General features: G+C 38.4%; 1 protein-coding gene across 1 annotated transcript; it reads right to left on the reverse strand.

Annotated features, from left to right (window-relative positions):
• Window positions 1-682: 682 nt before the first annotated feature.
• Window positions 683-16410, reverse strand: LOC104597102 (S-adenosyl-L-methionine-dependent methyltransferases superfamily protein). The gene is made up of 9 exons (XM_010258506.3): window positions 15403-16410; window positions 14505-14654; window positions 13809-14079; window positions 12390-12500; window positions 10638-10797; window positions 8889-9146; window positions 2952-3074; window positions 1644-1721; window positions 683-1189 (listed from the first exon to the last, which is right to left on the reverse strand). The coding sequence occupies exons 1-9, from the start codon at window positions 16114-16116 to the stop codon at window positions 982-984; spliced, it is 2073 nt and encodes a 690-aa protein (XP_010256808.1). The 5' UTR covers window positions 16117-16410; the 3' UTR covers window positions 683-981.
• Between the last annotated feature and the right edge of the window lie 397 nt (window positions 16411-16807).

Below are 16807 nucleotides of genomic sequence, written 5' to 3' on the forward strand. Positions count from 1 at the left end.
CTGGACCTTAAACCGACCCCTTTGAACTGGTTTTGAAAAAAAATAAATAAATAAATAAAACTTAAAAACCATGGTTCAGAGGGTAGCCAGGCCTTAAACCAACCCCTCTGATCTGATTCAAAGTATCGGCCTATGTCGATGATACTTTGAACCTTGTGACCAAAAAACCCATATCATTTTTTTAAATTTATGTGGGTACCGGGAAAAATTTACTTTTCTGGATATCACTTACCCAGATAAGTGATAAGTGATACCCATCTCCAAAGTGCATAAATAACTTTTCCACCTGTGAGAAAAGTTATCAATACTTGAATGGGGCAAAAATGCCCCTTTTAATATTAGATTTTTATGACTAAAATAATCATTGCCCCTTTTAATATTGAATTTTTATGGCTAAAATAGTCATTACCCCTTTTAATATTAACTAAAAACTTGACCAGATAAGTGCATTTACCTGAATAAATAACTTACCGAAAAACGAACTTGGGATCCCCCAATAAAACAAGGACAGGACAACAGTTAGTCAATTACTATAAATTCAAATTTTGAAATTATTTTTTTTCTTTTTGATTTGATCGCTGCGTTCCAGTTTATTGAGTGGCAAGAAAGTATTGAGACCACCAGTCGCAGGAGATGTGCTCTCAATCACTCGAATCCATTACCTCATCGATACTGAAGGGTAAAGAATTAATGCTACTCATTTGAACATGTCAATTTCAAGTAATGATCTGTAACACGTTAGTATGCCTATACGAATTTCTATCGTTAAAATACATGGGAAATTTCCAAAAACGTTTTACGTCGGGAAGAATTCAACTCTGTTAAATCACTACGATCTGACTCTGAGCAAAGAGCCAGAACTAGATAAAGAACGGGACAATGCATAGAAACATTTCTTCAAGCTCCATTCTGCTCAAAGCTACCAATTTGTAAAAAAGAATTAATGTCAATATCAATTTGCCTCCTGAGCCTTGACCCTCTCTATGCACGTAATAGGCGTTTCTCACCCATCAGGATCTTCCAACTTGCATGTGGACCCTCAGATGTGTCGCGTAATGTCGTATGCCATCCCATGGCTTTGGATACCTCCTGAACTTCATTTATAATGGACAGGGCATCACGGATGTATATACGTCCCCCTGGTCTCAGAATCCGATCCATCTCAAGCATGATTGTAGAGATATTGCATCTGAAACAAAGATCAATAGAATACAAAATGTTATAGTTCTCCCAAGGTTTAAAGTATTGATACTCCCTCATACATAGTTTCCACATATCATACTATTTCAAAAATCAATACTTTTAATTTTTAGTGTTCAACCCATCACCTATTCTAAAAATTGATATTCCCTAAGGAAGATCAAGGTTCAAAGGTTTAGATACTCTCTAATTTGAAGTATTTCATGTATCGCCTATTATAAAAATGATTAAATATCATACCATACAGTATGATATGTATTGATAGTTGATACTTTGAACCTTGAATTTTCCAAGAAAGAATATCAGTGGATAAAATCACAAGAGATCATGCTGTTACTTCCCCCGAGCAAGTAACTAAGAAAAAGAAGAAAAAGGTGTATAATCTATTAATCTTGTTATTATAACTATTTTAGTTTGAAACAATGGTGTACTGGGAACCAGACCTTTTTTGTTCAGTAGAGAAGAGGCCAGATGCATGCAGCAAATCATAAGTTCTTGGATATGTATCAAACGGTTCACACCTGGGATAGAAGTCAGGAATAAGGTTATTTTTCAACCACCACTATCATTCTAAAGAGCAAAACAGACCAAATGGAGTAACATATAAAAGCTAAATAACATGCTTAGTGGGGACATATGATTAACATTCTAAAGAACAAAGCATACTCCTGAACCAGTAGACTGGATAGTGAGACATATGATTTAGTTGCTTTCGGCATTGGAAGCTCTTAGATTCAGTTAGATTGCCAAGAAAATGTAATAAATTAAAAGAAAGTTATGTAAAAGATTTCCTGCGTTTTCCTTTTACTCCCAAAAGAAAAAGAAAACCGCATGATGAAAAAAGAAAAATGATAAAAAAATATAATCGTTATTTTCTTAAACATGCTTAGTTGGCAAGAGAAAGTAAATATTTTCTTTAAATAGCAGTTAGCATTCCACATAGGGTTGTTTGTGTGCTGGTAAGCATGAAAATATGGGTTTGAATCTGAGAGATGCCACTTCGTGGAAAAAAAAAGTGCTGGAGATTAGGTTCTTATCCTACCTCTCCCAAGATCCCAGATACCTGGGACCAACATAGGGTAATGACCCTTTTGTCTGTAACCGTGCCCCATCCACCAATTTTTGCACCTTGCATCAACTTTCTTTTTATTTTCTTAAACAGTAAAGACTTTGTTGATAACAAGATTTGAAGTAATCGCCCTGACATTCCCAGTATGTTGGTATGTATTGAACAGGTACGACAGCAATAAGCTGACTCTAAACATCTCGATCACACAAATAGAAGGAAACATAGATGAGAGTCCCTAGGTTAGTTCCCCCCAAACCAAACAAGTCCCTCCCTCCCTCCCTCCCTCCCTCCCTCTCTCTCTTTCTCTCACACACACACACACGCGCGCGCACATCATGTGTAAAACTGTCTAGTTAATAGGCCATCTTTATAGTCTAATAGACAGGTTAACATTACCTCCTTTCTGCAGTCACATAGAACTGGATATGTCTGAAGTAAAAAACTAGATTTCAGCACATGCATTCATGTATTGATGTGAAATAGATGATTGACCCCACCAACAAAAATCCTTTGTCAATATTTGAGAGCATCATTTTAAGACAATTTTTTATAGTAATAAAAAAGGCATATAACAAAGAAGGCAACAGTTGCCTTGGTATTTTACGTCACTCCTAATTCAACATTGACAGCCTACAAAAAGACAAATTTGGAAATAAAAAGATACAAAGTGCATACACCATACCAATCATGCATAACCCCTATAAGTCCGCGGTCAAATATAACAGGCAAGGTGTTTGGCCCACTAACAGGAACAACATTCAGTACCCAGCAATCAATCTGTTGATCAATTAATGCTGCTGCAAATCTGCCGAAGTTATCAGGTCAGAAAATAATAAAAAGATAAACTCATAAAGATGGTATCAACTGTGAAATTGAAAAAAAAAAGAGCATATATGTATGCAATGAAAAGCTCTTTTTGATAGTGTTAAGATGTGTCGAATAGGGGTAGTTTAGTCTTCTTCTGTTTATTAAGTAACTTGCTTATGTGGCTGTGTTATTAGAGTTACTCTGCCCCACACTTAAGTAAGGGCATTTCTGTCTTTGTAAACATGATTAGAAGCTAATATAGATTAAGGGGGTCGACTGAATGGGTTAACCATCAGATTTTCGACTGACCCCTCTTCTTCTCTTCTCTTCTTCTTCTTCTTCTTCTTCTTCTTCTTCTTCTTCTTCTTCTCCTCTTCCTGTTCGGACTACTGTAGCAGCAGTCGAAATATGGTATCAAAGCAAGGTTCCTGATCTAAGTCAGTTGGTAAAGCACCTCAGTGTTGTTCGTGACTCTTCACTTTCGTTTCTGGTCAGTCGATGGAGAGGACTGGTTCGCCCTAGGTCAGAAACATTACAGCTTGTCTCTCTGCTACGCATAACTCTCTTCAACAAGGAAAGTAACTTCAGCAGTGAATGGTTGATTGATATTCTCAAAGGAAGGTCGGTTCTCTCTTCTTCTAGTGTTACTTATATTTCTGGGTAGAAACCCTACAAGAAGCTGTTAGTATTGAGTAGAACCTAGAGAACTAGGTTCATTGTTGCCCTAGGTAGGGCTGTGTGTGCAGTAGCCGAATGGTGTAGGGCTGCTGTGAGTTGTTGAGTGGCTGTGTGTGCAGTAGCCGAATGGTGTAGGGCTGCTGTAAGTTGTTGAATAGCTGTGTGTGCAGTAGCCGAATGGTGTTAGGACTGCTGTAAGTGGCTGAGTGGTGTAAGGTAGAATGCAATGAACTTGCCGAACTCCTTGTGGTTGTGTAATGCCCTCTTAAGTGTGTTGAACAAGTCTGAACTAGGTGCAGCAGATTTGGCTGTGTTGTGGTGCTTGAGTGGTTGTAAGAGGGCCTCTACTTGTGATTAATGAATGGTAAACTGATTCTTATGTGGGACGTAAGTGTGTGAAGTCAGCAGTAGTGTGAATAAGAACAAGTGTGTGCTTCCACTGTGGTGTTTAGAGACTGCAATAGGTGCTGAAATATCAAACTGTGAACAACATCAATCAGCTTATAGCTGAGAAGTAAAGTTAGAGACAACTGTGAAAGAGTACAATGGCAGCAATAGGAGATGGCTACAATGATCAGAAACCTAGTGTAGTAATTTCCTCCGACTACCTAGAGGTACAAATGACCTCAATTAAGCTAAATGGAGAGAACTATGTTCCATGGGCTAAATCAGTGGAAGTTTTTCTCAAGGCAAAGAAGAAAGTAAAGCATGTAAGAGATGAGAAGCCACCGGTTGACTCTCCAGGGTTTGATGATTGGGAACAAGAAAATGCTCAAATCATGACTTGGCTGTAGAATAGTATGGAACCCAAAATCAGTGCCAACTTCATGTTCCTTGATACGGCTAAGGATATATGGGAGCATGCTAAGAAGCTATATTCTGGACAAGACAACACAACAAGAGTATATCAGTTGTATCAGGAGTACTTTGATCTACAACAAGGAACCAAAACACTAGAAGAGTACTATGCCTGTATGAAGAATATAAGGAATGAACTCAATGTCTATCATCCCCTTACTTCAGATATTCAAGTTCAGCAACAGCAAAAGGAGCAACTTGATGTTACAAGATTTTTAGTGGGGCTGAAGTCAGAATATGAACCAATTAGAGCTCAAATATTGGGGGGCTCTACTCTTCCATCACTTGAGGAAGTATTCTCAAGACTTCGTAGAATTTCTTTGGGCCAGACAGAGAACCCCACACAGTATGATAGATCAACACTTGTGACAGCTAGAGGTGGTGGACATAGTACAAGAGGGGGAGGTCATTCCAGAGGGGGCCGTGGCAATTCCATGATTGGTCGGGGTGGCCGTGATTCAGGGGGAGGCCGTGGTAGAGGAAAAAATAATTCTACAAGGAAATGTATTCATTGTGGTAGGGATGGACACACAGTGAATTTCTGTTATGACCTACATGGCCCTCCCTCTAAATGGGCTAATCATGCTGTAGCAGGTGAGGTTGCTATTAGTGACAGTAAACTGGTAGACCGAACACCTCCCACATCTACATCTACTTCTAGGAGGGAGATGGTGAGTGTTCCGCGTGATGAGTATGAACGGTTCCTTCAAACTACTTCACAGCATACCACTGCCACATATGCCCAATCAGGTATTGCTTGAATGTCATCTAAAACTCCTTCCTGGATTATTGACTCTGGAGCCTCAGATCATATGACCGGGACTCCAGGTGTGTTCTCTTCTCTTTCTGAAACCTCCACATCACAAACTGTTACACCTGCCAATGGGTCCTCATCTCCCATTTGTGGTGTTGGTAATGCTGACTTGGTTTTTGTCCCCTTATCATCTGTTTTATATGTACCTAAGTTTCCATTCAATCTTATGTCTGTTAGTAAAATAACCAAAGCTCTTAACTGTTCTGTTACCTTCTTTCCTTCCACTTGTGTTTTTCAGGATCTCAAGACGGGGAAGAAGATTGGTGGGGGGCATGAAGCTGGTGGATTGTATTACCTTGACGGCGGTGGATCTTCAATTGCACTTCAGACCTCCCTTACTCCTCTACAATGGCATTGTCGACTGGGACATCCATCTCTCAAGGTTCTCAAGATGTTGGTTCCATCATTGAGTCAGTTGTCAGTTTTACAATGTGAGTCATGTCAGTTTGGTAAACACCGTCGTGTGTCCTTTAGTCCGAGAGTTGAGAGTCGCATGTTGAGTCCTTTTTCTTTGGTTCATTCAGATGTTTGGGGTCCAATCAAAATTGAGTCTTACAATGGGTACAAGTATTTTGTCTCCTTTATTGATGATTGTTCAAGAATGACATGGATTTACTTAATGAAAGAAAGAAGTGAATTATTTTCCATTTTTCAAAAATTTCATGCTGAAATACGTACACAATTTGGTGTTCCAATCAAAGTTCTCCGTTCAGATAATGGTCGTGAATATTTTCTTACTGCATTTCAACATTATTTAGAACAGCATGGCATTATTCATCAGACATCATGTGCTTTCACCCCTCAACAAAATGGGGTGGCTGAACGGAAGAATCGTCATCTTCTTGAAATTGCTCGGTCTATGCTTCACCACATGAATGTTCCTAAACGGTTTTGGAGTGATGCTGTACTCACTGCATGTTTTTTCATTAATCGGATACCTTCTTTTATTCTTCATGGTCGGTCACCCTTCTCCATCTTGTTTCCCACTTTATCTCCGTTTCCATTAACTCCTCGTGTCTTTGGTTGTGTGTGCTTTGTTCATAATCTGAGTCCTGGAATAGACAAGCTAGATGCACGCTCAATTAAATGTGTCTTCCTTGGCTACTCTCGGACTCAAAAAGGGTACAAGTGTTATAATCCCATTGCCCGAAAGTGCTATGTCTGCCCTGATGTCACCTTTTTTGAGTCTGTTCCCTTCTTCTCCCATCCTGAAGCACCCTTGTCCTCACCCTTACCTCCTCTTCCTCTTCCTGTCAGTGATTCAGTTCCAGAGGCTGTTGTTGGAGTAGACTCATCTCCTCATCCAGTGCAGGTCACCACTGAACGACCACCGATTCGACAAGTGTATACACGTCGAACGACACCGGCCCCTCCTCCTACTTCTACCTCGTCTGCGGATCCTCTCATGGCTCCTATTGCTGAACCTTCAGATCTTGACCTTCCCATTGCCTTACGGAAAGGTAAACGTAGTTCTACACTCCATCCCATTTCCAATTTTGTTTCATTATCTCATCTTTCTACCTCACATCGCCAGTTTGTTTCACTTTTGTCTTCTATTTCCATACCTAACAATGTTCAAGAAGCTCTTAGTTCACTTGGATGGCGGCGGGCAATGGAGGAGGAACTTTCTGCTCTTCAACATACTCAAACGTGGGAACTCACTACTCTCCCACTTGGGAAGCATGCTGTGGGCTGTAAATGGGTGTATACTGTGAAATACTTGCCAGATGGTAGTGTGGAGCGTCTGAAGGCCAGACTTGTTGCTAAAGGTTACTCACAGTCGTATGGTGTGGACTATATGGAGACATTCTCTCCGGTGGCTAAAATTGGTTCCGTTCGTGTTCTAATTTCTTTGGCAGTTATGTATGATTGGCCTCTCCTTCAACTTGACATAAAGAATGCCTTCCTTCATGGTGATCTAGAGGATGAGGTATATATGGAGCAACCACCTGGGTTTGTTGCTCAGGGGGAGGGTGGTAAGGTGTGCAAGCTGAAGAAAGCAATTTATGGGTTGAAGCAATCTCCACGTGCTTGGTTTGGGAAGTTCAATGAAGTGGTGAAGAGTTTTGGAATGAAGCAATGCCAGGTTGATCACTCCGTGTTCAGCTATGACTCAGAAGCTGGAAAGATTTTATTAGTGGTCTATGTGGATGATATTGTCATCACTGGTAGTGATAAATTGGGGATTGGCAAACTAAAGGCATTTCTGCAAAATCATTTTCAAACAAAGGACCTTGGAACATTAAAGTATTTCTTGGGAATTGAGGTTGCCAGGTCAAAACAAGGTGTGAATCTGTGTCAAAGGAAATATGTCCTTGATCTATTGGAAGAAACAGGACTGTTAGGTGCAAAACCGGCTAAGACCCCTATGGAACCAAATGTTAAGTTGAGCAGTGATACAGGAGAAATATTTGAAGATCCTGGAAGGTATAGACGACTAGTGGGAAAGCTGAACTATCTGACTATCACGAGACTCGACATCTCCTTTGCAGTCAGTGTGGTGAGCCAATTCATGCAGAACCCCCGTATACCTCACTGGGATGCAGTCCTTAGAATTGTGAGGTATCTGAAAGGAGCTCCAGGCCGTGGGCTATTGTATAAACCAGGAGGAAAACTTGAAGTAGTTGGGTATACAGATGCAGACTGGGCAGGCTCAGTGAGTGACAGAAGATCTACTACAGGCTATTGCACATTTCTGGGAGGAAACCTTGTGACATGGAAGAGTAAAAAGCAGACGGTTGTAGCCAGAAGCAGTGCTGAAGCCGAATATAGGGCCATGGCTCACACTACCTGTGAATTAGTGTGGCTGAGGAATCTTCTACAAGAAATTGGGTTTCACATGGATAAACCTATGAAATTGTACTGTGACAACCAAGCTGCACTCCATATCTCTTCCAATCCTGTCTTTCATGAGAGAACAAAGCACATAGAGGTTGATTGCCACTTTGTGAGAGAGAAGGTTCTTGCCGGAGAGATAAATACAGAACATGTGAGCTCCAATGACCAGTGGGCAGACTTGTTTACAAAAGTTCTAAGCTCAGGGAAAGTGAACTATCTATGTAACAAGCTGGGATTATATGACATATATTCTCCAGCTTGAGGGGGAGTGTTAAGATGTGTCGAATAGGGGTAGTTTAGTCTTCTTTTGTTTATTAAGTAACTTGCTTATGTGGCTGTGTTATTAGAGTTACTCTGCCCCACACTTAAGTAAGGGCATTTCTGTCTTTGTAAACATGATTAGAAGCTAATATAGATTAAGGGGGTCGACTGAATGGGTTAACCATCAGATTTTCGACTGACCCCTCTTCTTCTCTTCCTCTTCTTCTTCTTCTTCTTCTTCTTCTTCTTCTTCTTCTTCTTCTTCTTCTCCTCTTCCTGTTCGGACTACTGTAGCAGCAGTCGAAATAGATAGTAAAGAAAAAAAAATAAAAAAAAAATCACTGAAAAGGAGAGTTAATATACCCTCCAAATCCAGCTCTCATGTCCAGAACATTTCGTAACTTCAATTTTTTCCAGCGGAAGGCACGAACATAACTTCCTATTATCTCATTCCAATATTTCCATTCTGCTTTGAAAAGCTCTTTTCTAGATATGTAGGCATCCATTTGTATGCTCTGGAGCCTATCTGGTGGGTCATGCAGGCGTGCAGGCCACATCGCAACATTTGCTCCATAGCCATTCTCAGGTAGTCGAGTGATGCATGCCTTCAAATCAACATACCTGCAGAGAAAGCATAGTACATAATATAGTTAATATTTTTTCTTTATGCAAACTGCAATAACAAGATGGTGGGAAGAAAGTTTTAGAGTGCCATATAGGTCAGCAATGATGAATGTATTGACTTCCCAAAAGAAGATCTCCCATTGAACCTATTAAGAGATACCTGATGTTTTCTTTCTGCTTGGATGGATCAAGAATATCATGGCATTTTGATGGACATTCTCTAAGTACAAATTTAAAGCAATACCTTAACCATAATTATTGTTAGTTCATAGGGTGACAACTAAGGAGAACGACAAGAGGTGGATCAGAAACCACAATATCCCATTGCAAATGTGAATTCATGCTATTGGAATTGCATGAGATAGCTAGGGGTATCAACCAGTCAGGTTTGGTACAGTGCTGCTCAAGCTCAACCCGAACTTGGCCCAATTAAATGAATTAGGATAACAAATCCAACCTGCTCTGCCACACGCACAGTACACCTATAGTCAATTAAGGCTATATTTACAAATGTTTTAATGCTACAATATAAATGGGCCCAGTTTGGCACAGGTCAGCCTTGACTCAAACTTGACCCATGACCCAATTAAGGCTGACCCAACCCTAACCCAACAGGTTCGGCTAAATGCGGGTTTACTACTTAACCCAACCTATTGTCATCCCTAGGGATAGCAACTTAAAAGTTCCTCATAAAATGCAAATGAACCTATAATATGTATCAGATTAGACTACCTTTACATCTGATTCTGTGAACAAGATAAAATTTCTCATTGGCTTTGTTACCAATAAAGAATGCCTCTAAACTATTTGGGTCAGGGATTACCAAAAAAAAACTATTTGGGTAAGTAAAACATGATTCTGGAGTTTAAATGTTACCAAAGCGATATCAATCATTACACATTTCACTTCAAGATTATTCTTCACTACAACAGAGTTCGTGACTTTTGGATCCCCCTAGCACTTTTAGTGCCTTTAACTGCACCAAACCCTCATAGTTCATGCCATCATTAGTCTTTTTGTATAATTTATTTTATTTACATATACATAAGATGTCAAGGAAGATTAGATAAGGAAAAGAAGTTTGAGAAAGTATTCTAAGAAGCATAGTTTTACACCATGGAAAGAGAATTTTACTGTTTTATACTTGTATGTATTTGGCATCCCTGGTGGGACCACAGTAGAGTCCCATCAAGGTTCAAAGTATCAATAAGTATCACATTGTATCATGCATATCATATCGGTATTGAAAGTCACCAAAACTCAAAATACTAAGAGTCTGAAAGTAAGGGACCGTTAATATTCATCCTAACAAACCCATCCGTAAATATCAAACTGAAAAAAGGCTAAAAAAGGAGTATTGGCCAATCGAAACACATGATATGCTTTTTTTTTGTATTGTGTGTGCTGATATTTTAAACCCTGGTCCCAACATATAACAAACAGATAAATTTGGTTTTCTTAAGACATGCATTGGAAAAATGGAATTACCAGACATTGTCTGGGTCATCATCTGGATCACATAATGGAGGTTTTGTTCCAGCATCACGATTCACATAGCAGCTGTTGTTTAGAGGTTTTTTCCAAATGGCAATATATCCCTCCTTCTTCACAAGCTCCCAGCAAAGGCGGTCAGTAAGATCTACCATCTCTGTCAAAAACAAAGCCCATGCAAGATTGCTAAGCAGAAAGACAATACTCATCCAAGACATTAAGTAATGAAGATTGGAAATTGAATGATATTTTGCCATTTTGGTTATTTGGCCATGCAAATCAATGTTTTATAGAACCAAGACCCACTTAACAGAGGAACCAGATGCCTTTTTTAAAAGCATTAGCTGCCAGCCTGCCACACCCAAAGTGCCGAAGTCACTCAAAATGATTGCCCATGGGGTTCATTGCTGGACTGTGCAACCCATGCAGATCAAAAGAAATAGATGGGGTTGATGATTTGTCAAAAAGCAAATAAAAATGAAAAAAAAAATCAATTTGCTCTCCTTGAAGATTTTCACAAAACCAACTACTTCTGCTATGATCTCAGAGCCTTCAATTTCTTGTAAGCTTGAGGTTAAAATTCAAGAGCTCAGGGAAAAGATTATAAACTTCTCAAATTACCATTATAAGTTGAAGCCTTGAAAGCTCAGAACTAAGAAGTGGATACCAAAGAAGCATTGGAAATGCACCACATGTTCAACACTGAATTAGTGTTTATTATTGAATAACCAAACCCAATAATGACCAAACCCTTACCCACAAAACAAAATGATGAAAAACAAAATGATGAAGAGGAAGACTGGGGAAGGGAATCAGATAACAATGTTATCACTAAGTAGTTAACAAGGAAAAGGAAACTTCTAAACATGAAGGTTTTGACATATAAATGAACCAGGGAGGGCAAATAGGATACTTGTTGAAGTAGTGAACAAGGGACTTAGAACTCATAATTAAACAGAAGATATGACTCTTGATAGAGTTGAATAATGAAGCAGGATCTCAGTGCTGAGTTAAGGCTTTGTTCAATTGAGTTGGGCATGTATGTAGGTATGCAGGTTAGCTAACGGGGAACTGTATATTGTGCCTGGGATACTTTGGTTGTATATGGGTTAAAAAGATGTATATTCTCTTTTTTGTTTCATTATAAGGCAATACTTTACCTTTTCTTCAAAAAGAAAATGTCAGTTGATAACCTAAAAGGGCTCCATGTGTCACCATCCCAGCCCTCTATTCATGGGGCAACTCTCAGCCTAGCAGCCTTGCCATGTGAACAAACTTACGTCCTTTTCTGGGCACTTGTGAAAGTTAAAGATAGAAGCTATGCTAAGGTCACGTAGGAAAATGTCCAATAAATGATGGGTTAGAATGCTCACACGAACCACAATTTGCATTTATAGCCAATTTACCCACCCCCTACTTGAGAGATGACCTGGTTGACCTCATCATCTCTCCACATGACTGAACTAGTGATTGTATGCTGTGTTTAATGTCTTTCTGACATCATCATCTAAAATGGTCGAACTAAACACTGGGTCAGACTCCCAGAGGCATTGCTGAAGTTACAAGGACCTTGCTTAGCCATGAACAGAGAAAGTATTGATACTGATGAGGGTGTGGATACTGTCAAAATAGTTTATGTTATATAATGAAAAAAAATACTTCCAAATTGCAGTTTTGCAATCATAACATGAAAAATAACAACTAAAACTTCAAAATGTTTTTTCTTTATTTGAATTCATGCAGTAATACCTTTCCATTGTTCTTCTAGAATCTCTTCATGTTTGTAAACTGGTTGTGCTGCCCAAGCAAAGTATCCTCCAGCTCTGAGCATCCTGTTGACCTCGAGAAGCAAAATTCCATCTTCATCACAAATAAAGAAGGAATGCAATCAGAATTACAATTCTAAGCAAGTTAACATTTTATAATCAAGCATTGGAAATATTACTATCCATTTCCATCCCACAACACAATTTTGAAGGAAAACAAAATCCATCACATGATAACAATGTTTAGCAACATATAAGGGTGTAAACAGTATCTAGAAGACTGAATTCATATTCAACATCTGAAGTAATAGATTGAACTCGAATAACTCAATTAAAATCATCGGTCAAATTCAAATACAATATTGGTACCAATTATTATTTTATTGAATCAAATTCAAATATGGCCATTTTTTATTCAATAAATGTCTGAACCAATAATAAATATATAAACCTACAAACCATATATTTATATAAATTAATATTTATACTATTACACACACGTAGAGGGAGAAAGAGAGCGAGAAGCCGAGAAAGCAGCTGTCATTCCTCACCCCTGATTTATCCCCCTTGAAACCCTCATCATGTCCTCTACTAATGAATAACACTTCTAGGCCGAATCCATCTTCAACCTATGCAAAGAAGTGAGAAAAGGATGGCTCTCCAACCACAACCTCATCTGGCTTTCTCTCTTGCCAGTTCATATCTCTTTCTCTACATACCATTTCCAATTTCTACCTAGGGTTTATATGAACCCATTTGCATGTTGATTCCTTCCTTCCTGCTAAGTGCTAACTTGTTCAACCATTTCAGGGGCTTGGTTTTAATGTCAGCATAATGCTTCTTTGTAATTTACCACTGCATCTGAAGAGCTAATAAACCCTTTTTGATCTTCTAAATGTAATCTTTTGGGGATTTTGTACTGGTTATGTTATCTGTATTTTCTTTGGCAGAAAGAACACATGAGCTTTTTTTCCCTTAGCATCCTATCAATGAAAGGCAGTTTCTGGCTGATGCATTGCTTGGTTTCTTGCTCTGAAAAACCCTAATTGCTTGCTCATTTTTTAATCAAATATTAAAATAAATAATCAGTCTAATTCGAATCGAATCAAATATTCAATTAATTAATCGAATTCAAATTTGTTTTTTTTTCAATATCCATCAGATATTGAATCAAATTTGAATATTGCTTTATTCAATTTGAATTCACTCTATTTACACCCCTAGTAAAACTTCCCAATTTATCAAAAAAAAAAAAGAAGATAAATAAGGATGAGAGACTAAGATTCACATCCTTTGTAAATGCAAACATTGTAGAACAAATGCACATTAAAAATTCTTAATCCACCTTAAAAAGGCCAGGCTTTTTTTAACTAGATTAGAGATATGAAAGAAAAAAGCATACCATCACGGGCCCAATTAATTCTGCATCTTGAACAATGTATCAAATCAAAAGCCTGACTTGGATACAATAAACGGTGCGTTGCAAAAGCTGCCACCATGGCAGGGACACCACGCTCAAGAGCAAACTGAATCTGATTCTCATGAACATCTTTTGGTGCTATGGAGAGAGTGATTACATTGCGGGTAAGCAAGTAGGCACCAAAGCTTGCTACCCCACATCCAACATCCAAAACAACTCGTGTATGATGACCAAATGCAATATCAGGGACCATCTGTATATTTGGGTGTTAAAATGAGAATCAACCTTAGGAAGGGAAAAACAAAGATTTAAAATGACAGATATGCATATCATTAACAACTTTTTTCTATAATTGAATAAAGGTATTTATTCAATGCTTGATTTGACAACTTTTTTCATATAGATACTTATTTGAAAATAATTACGGTTTTCTTGAAAAAAAAATACATAAGTAAAAAAGAAAGAACTTTATTCATTGGAAAATTTAACCAAATAATGGTCTTAGTAAGAGAAGTAACTATTAAAGGCATTATCTACAAGTGGTATTTAACAATATAACATTACAGGTTTCTTTAACACTATAAAGCTGCTATTGCATGTTAATTTGTTCCTCTAAAAAACATGAAAGTTTGGCAAAATTGGTTACTTCTTTTTTATCCATGTTAGCATAAAACAAACCTGTGAAATTTGATCCAAGTATTGATCTGCCCCATGTATAAACTGGGTACCACCTCCAGGGAATTTAAATTTATCCTTGTCTCTTGAAATCCAGTTCTGGCCACCTTTATCTTCAACCAAACGTGTATGGGGTACATTATTGAACCATACCTGTGATGACATCTCAGAGCTTAATAAAGCAATTGAGTTTGTACATATGCAAAATTCATTCATCAAATTAAAAGGTTTTAGAAATCAGAAGCAGAAGGAAGAAAGGAAACTAACTAGATCCATATTTGTTCACCAAAACCATGCTATCAAATGATACAATGAGCAACAGTTTTAAAATACTCAAAATGTACCATGATATACTTATACGGGGAAAGAAAAGATTTGTCTACCAGCAACCTAACATAGCATTAGTGCTAATATTCTTGCTTCCTTTTGTTCATAATGTAAACTCGAGTTCCACCATAAACTCAAGTATAGCAATTCTAACATAGCATAAGTGCTAATATTCTTGCTTCCTTTTGATCCATTTACTTGTATACCAACCATAAACTCAAGTTCCAATCATAACTGGAATACTTTTCAAGTGGAATCAACGGGTCAACATAAAGAACCATTCTGCAATGTAGGCCATAACCGGATAGAACTGACTAGCTACTGGAACTGTTTTTACGTAAGAACTAAGAAGAGCCTCCAATGTAATTTGCGGGTTTTGGCTCTGCTTCATTACTACCAAATACAATTAAAAGAACTGAATTCCAAATAATTCGTTCAGTTGCTTAAATAATTAAGAACTATCATGTAGTCCACTGATTCCCACAGATAAAGTACATCAATTCTAACCGAGAATTCATACCTAAAAGAAAAGATGAAACTTGGTGATGCAATATAATAAGAACAAAGAAATTACCTCATCCCTGCTTTTCGGCCAGGGGATAGGTAGCCTGTAGCCCTTTGGTGCTGGAACCAAACAATTCAAACTCCGACCTTCCCCAGGACAATGCCGCTCATACTTCTCTCCCTTTTCCATCGAATTCAACTTCTGAATCGCCTCCACATTGTCCAAACAAGGTATATACTCTCTCATACGCTCTGGACAAAGAGAAAATCTCTTAACCCTAACCCTAGAACTCTGACTCTGTTCCCCTTCCTCTGTCTCAGTTCCGTTCCCCCAATTCTCAACCAATTCAGGATCAAATTCACCGACCTCGAATTCCTCTGCCATGGTGCCATTCTCATCGACGATTCCAAATCTCTCCACCGACGCCGGTGGCGGAGACGGCGAAGGTGGAGGGGGTGACGGGAGCGCATCGGGAGGTGGAGAATTATCTAGAGGAGGAGTTGTGGATGAAAGATTCAAGAGCGATGTTAGATCCGGAACATTGTCAGTCTTGTTAGCCGTGATGGATGATAGATCGAAGGTCTTGTTAGCGTTGGGAGAGATTGCGACAGAACTGGATTTATCATCGCCGGCGGATTGTCGGCTGTTGTAGAAAATGAGCTGTTGGTAACCGTCGGACCAGTGCTTGCCGAGGTGGAAGAAAGCGAAGGAAATGAGAAAGAAAGCTAAGATCTTTACGACCAATGGAGCTTTGAATAAATCACCACTGCTCAAGGATTTCATGATTTGCGGTGTTTTGAGAACCACTGTGGCATTCTATGACAAAGCTCACATGAGTCCAGAGGCTAAAGATCTCTTTCCAACCGTAAATGAAGCCGAAGAACGGAAACTATGGCCGTCGACGATTCCTGTTGCCCGTCGACCACGCGACACGTGTCCTAAATATATTTTTTATTGTGTGAGTGAAATATCGAATTCGAACCAACCGAGGGCTGGCTCGTTGGTGTATTAACTGATCCCGCAATCAACACTTAGCACTTAGCAGTCGCCGCACGTCGCTCTCTTTGCTCTTGTTGTGCGCTGAATAGTTTGTCTTTACTCGCATTATATGACATCATCAGGAAATGTTACTAACACACGGTTGGGGATGTAGTGTGAGACGTTGTGGAGTGGAGATGTGATATCGTGAAAAGTTTCTTATCGAATCATCAACATCGGGTATTGACGTATTGTATAGGATAATTTATATATGGATACGGATTCTCTTTCTATATGCATGGATATTAAATTAAATATTTAAATACATTGGTGAAATGTATATAATTTTTTGTAAATATACTAGTAATATTAAATTTAATTTTAGAATAATATAAACATATAAGAAATATATATTTTAATAGTATATATAAAATAATATATTATAATTAATATAATGGAACACATAAATATTATAAAACTTTATTGAAAAATTAAT

This window comes from Nelumbo nucifera, chromosome 2 (assembly GCF_055504915.1).
Source record: "Nelumbo nucifera cultivar China Antique chromosome 2, China Antique-T2T, whole genome shotgun sequence".
Taxonomy (NCBI): Eukaryota; Viridiplantae; Streptophyta; class Magnoliopsida; order Proteales; family Nelumbonaceae; genus Nelumbo; species Nelumbo nucifera.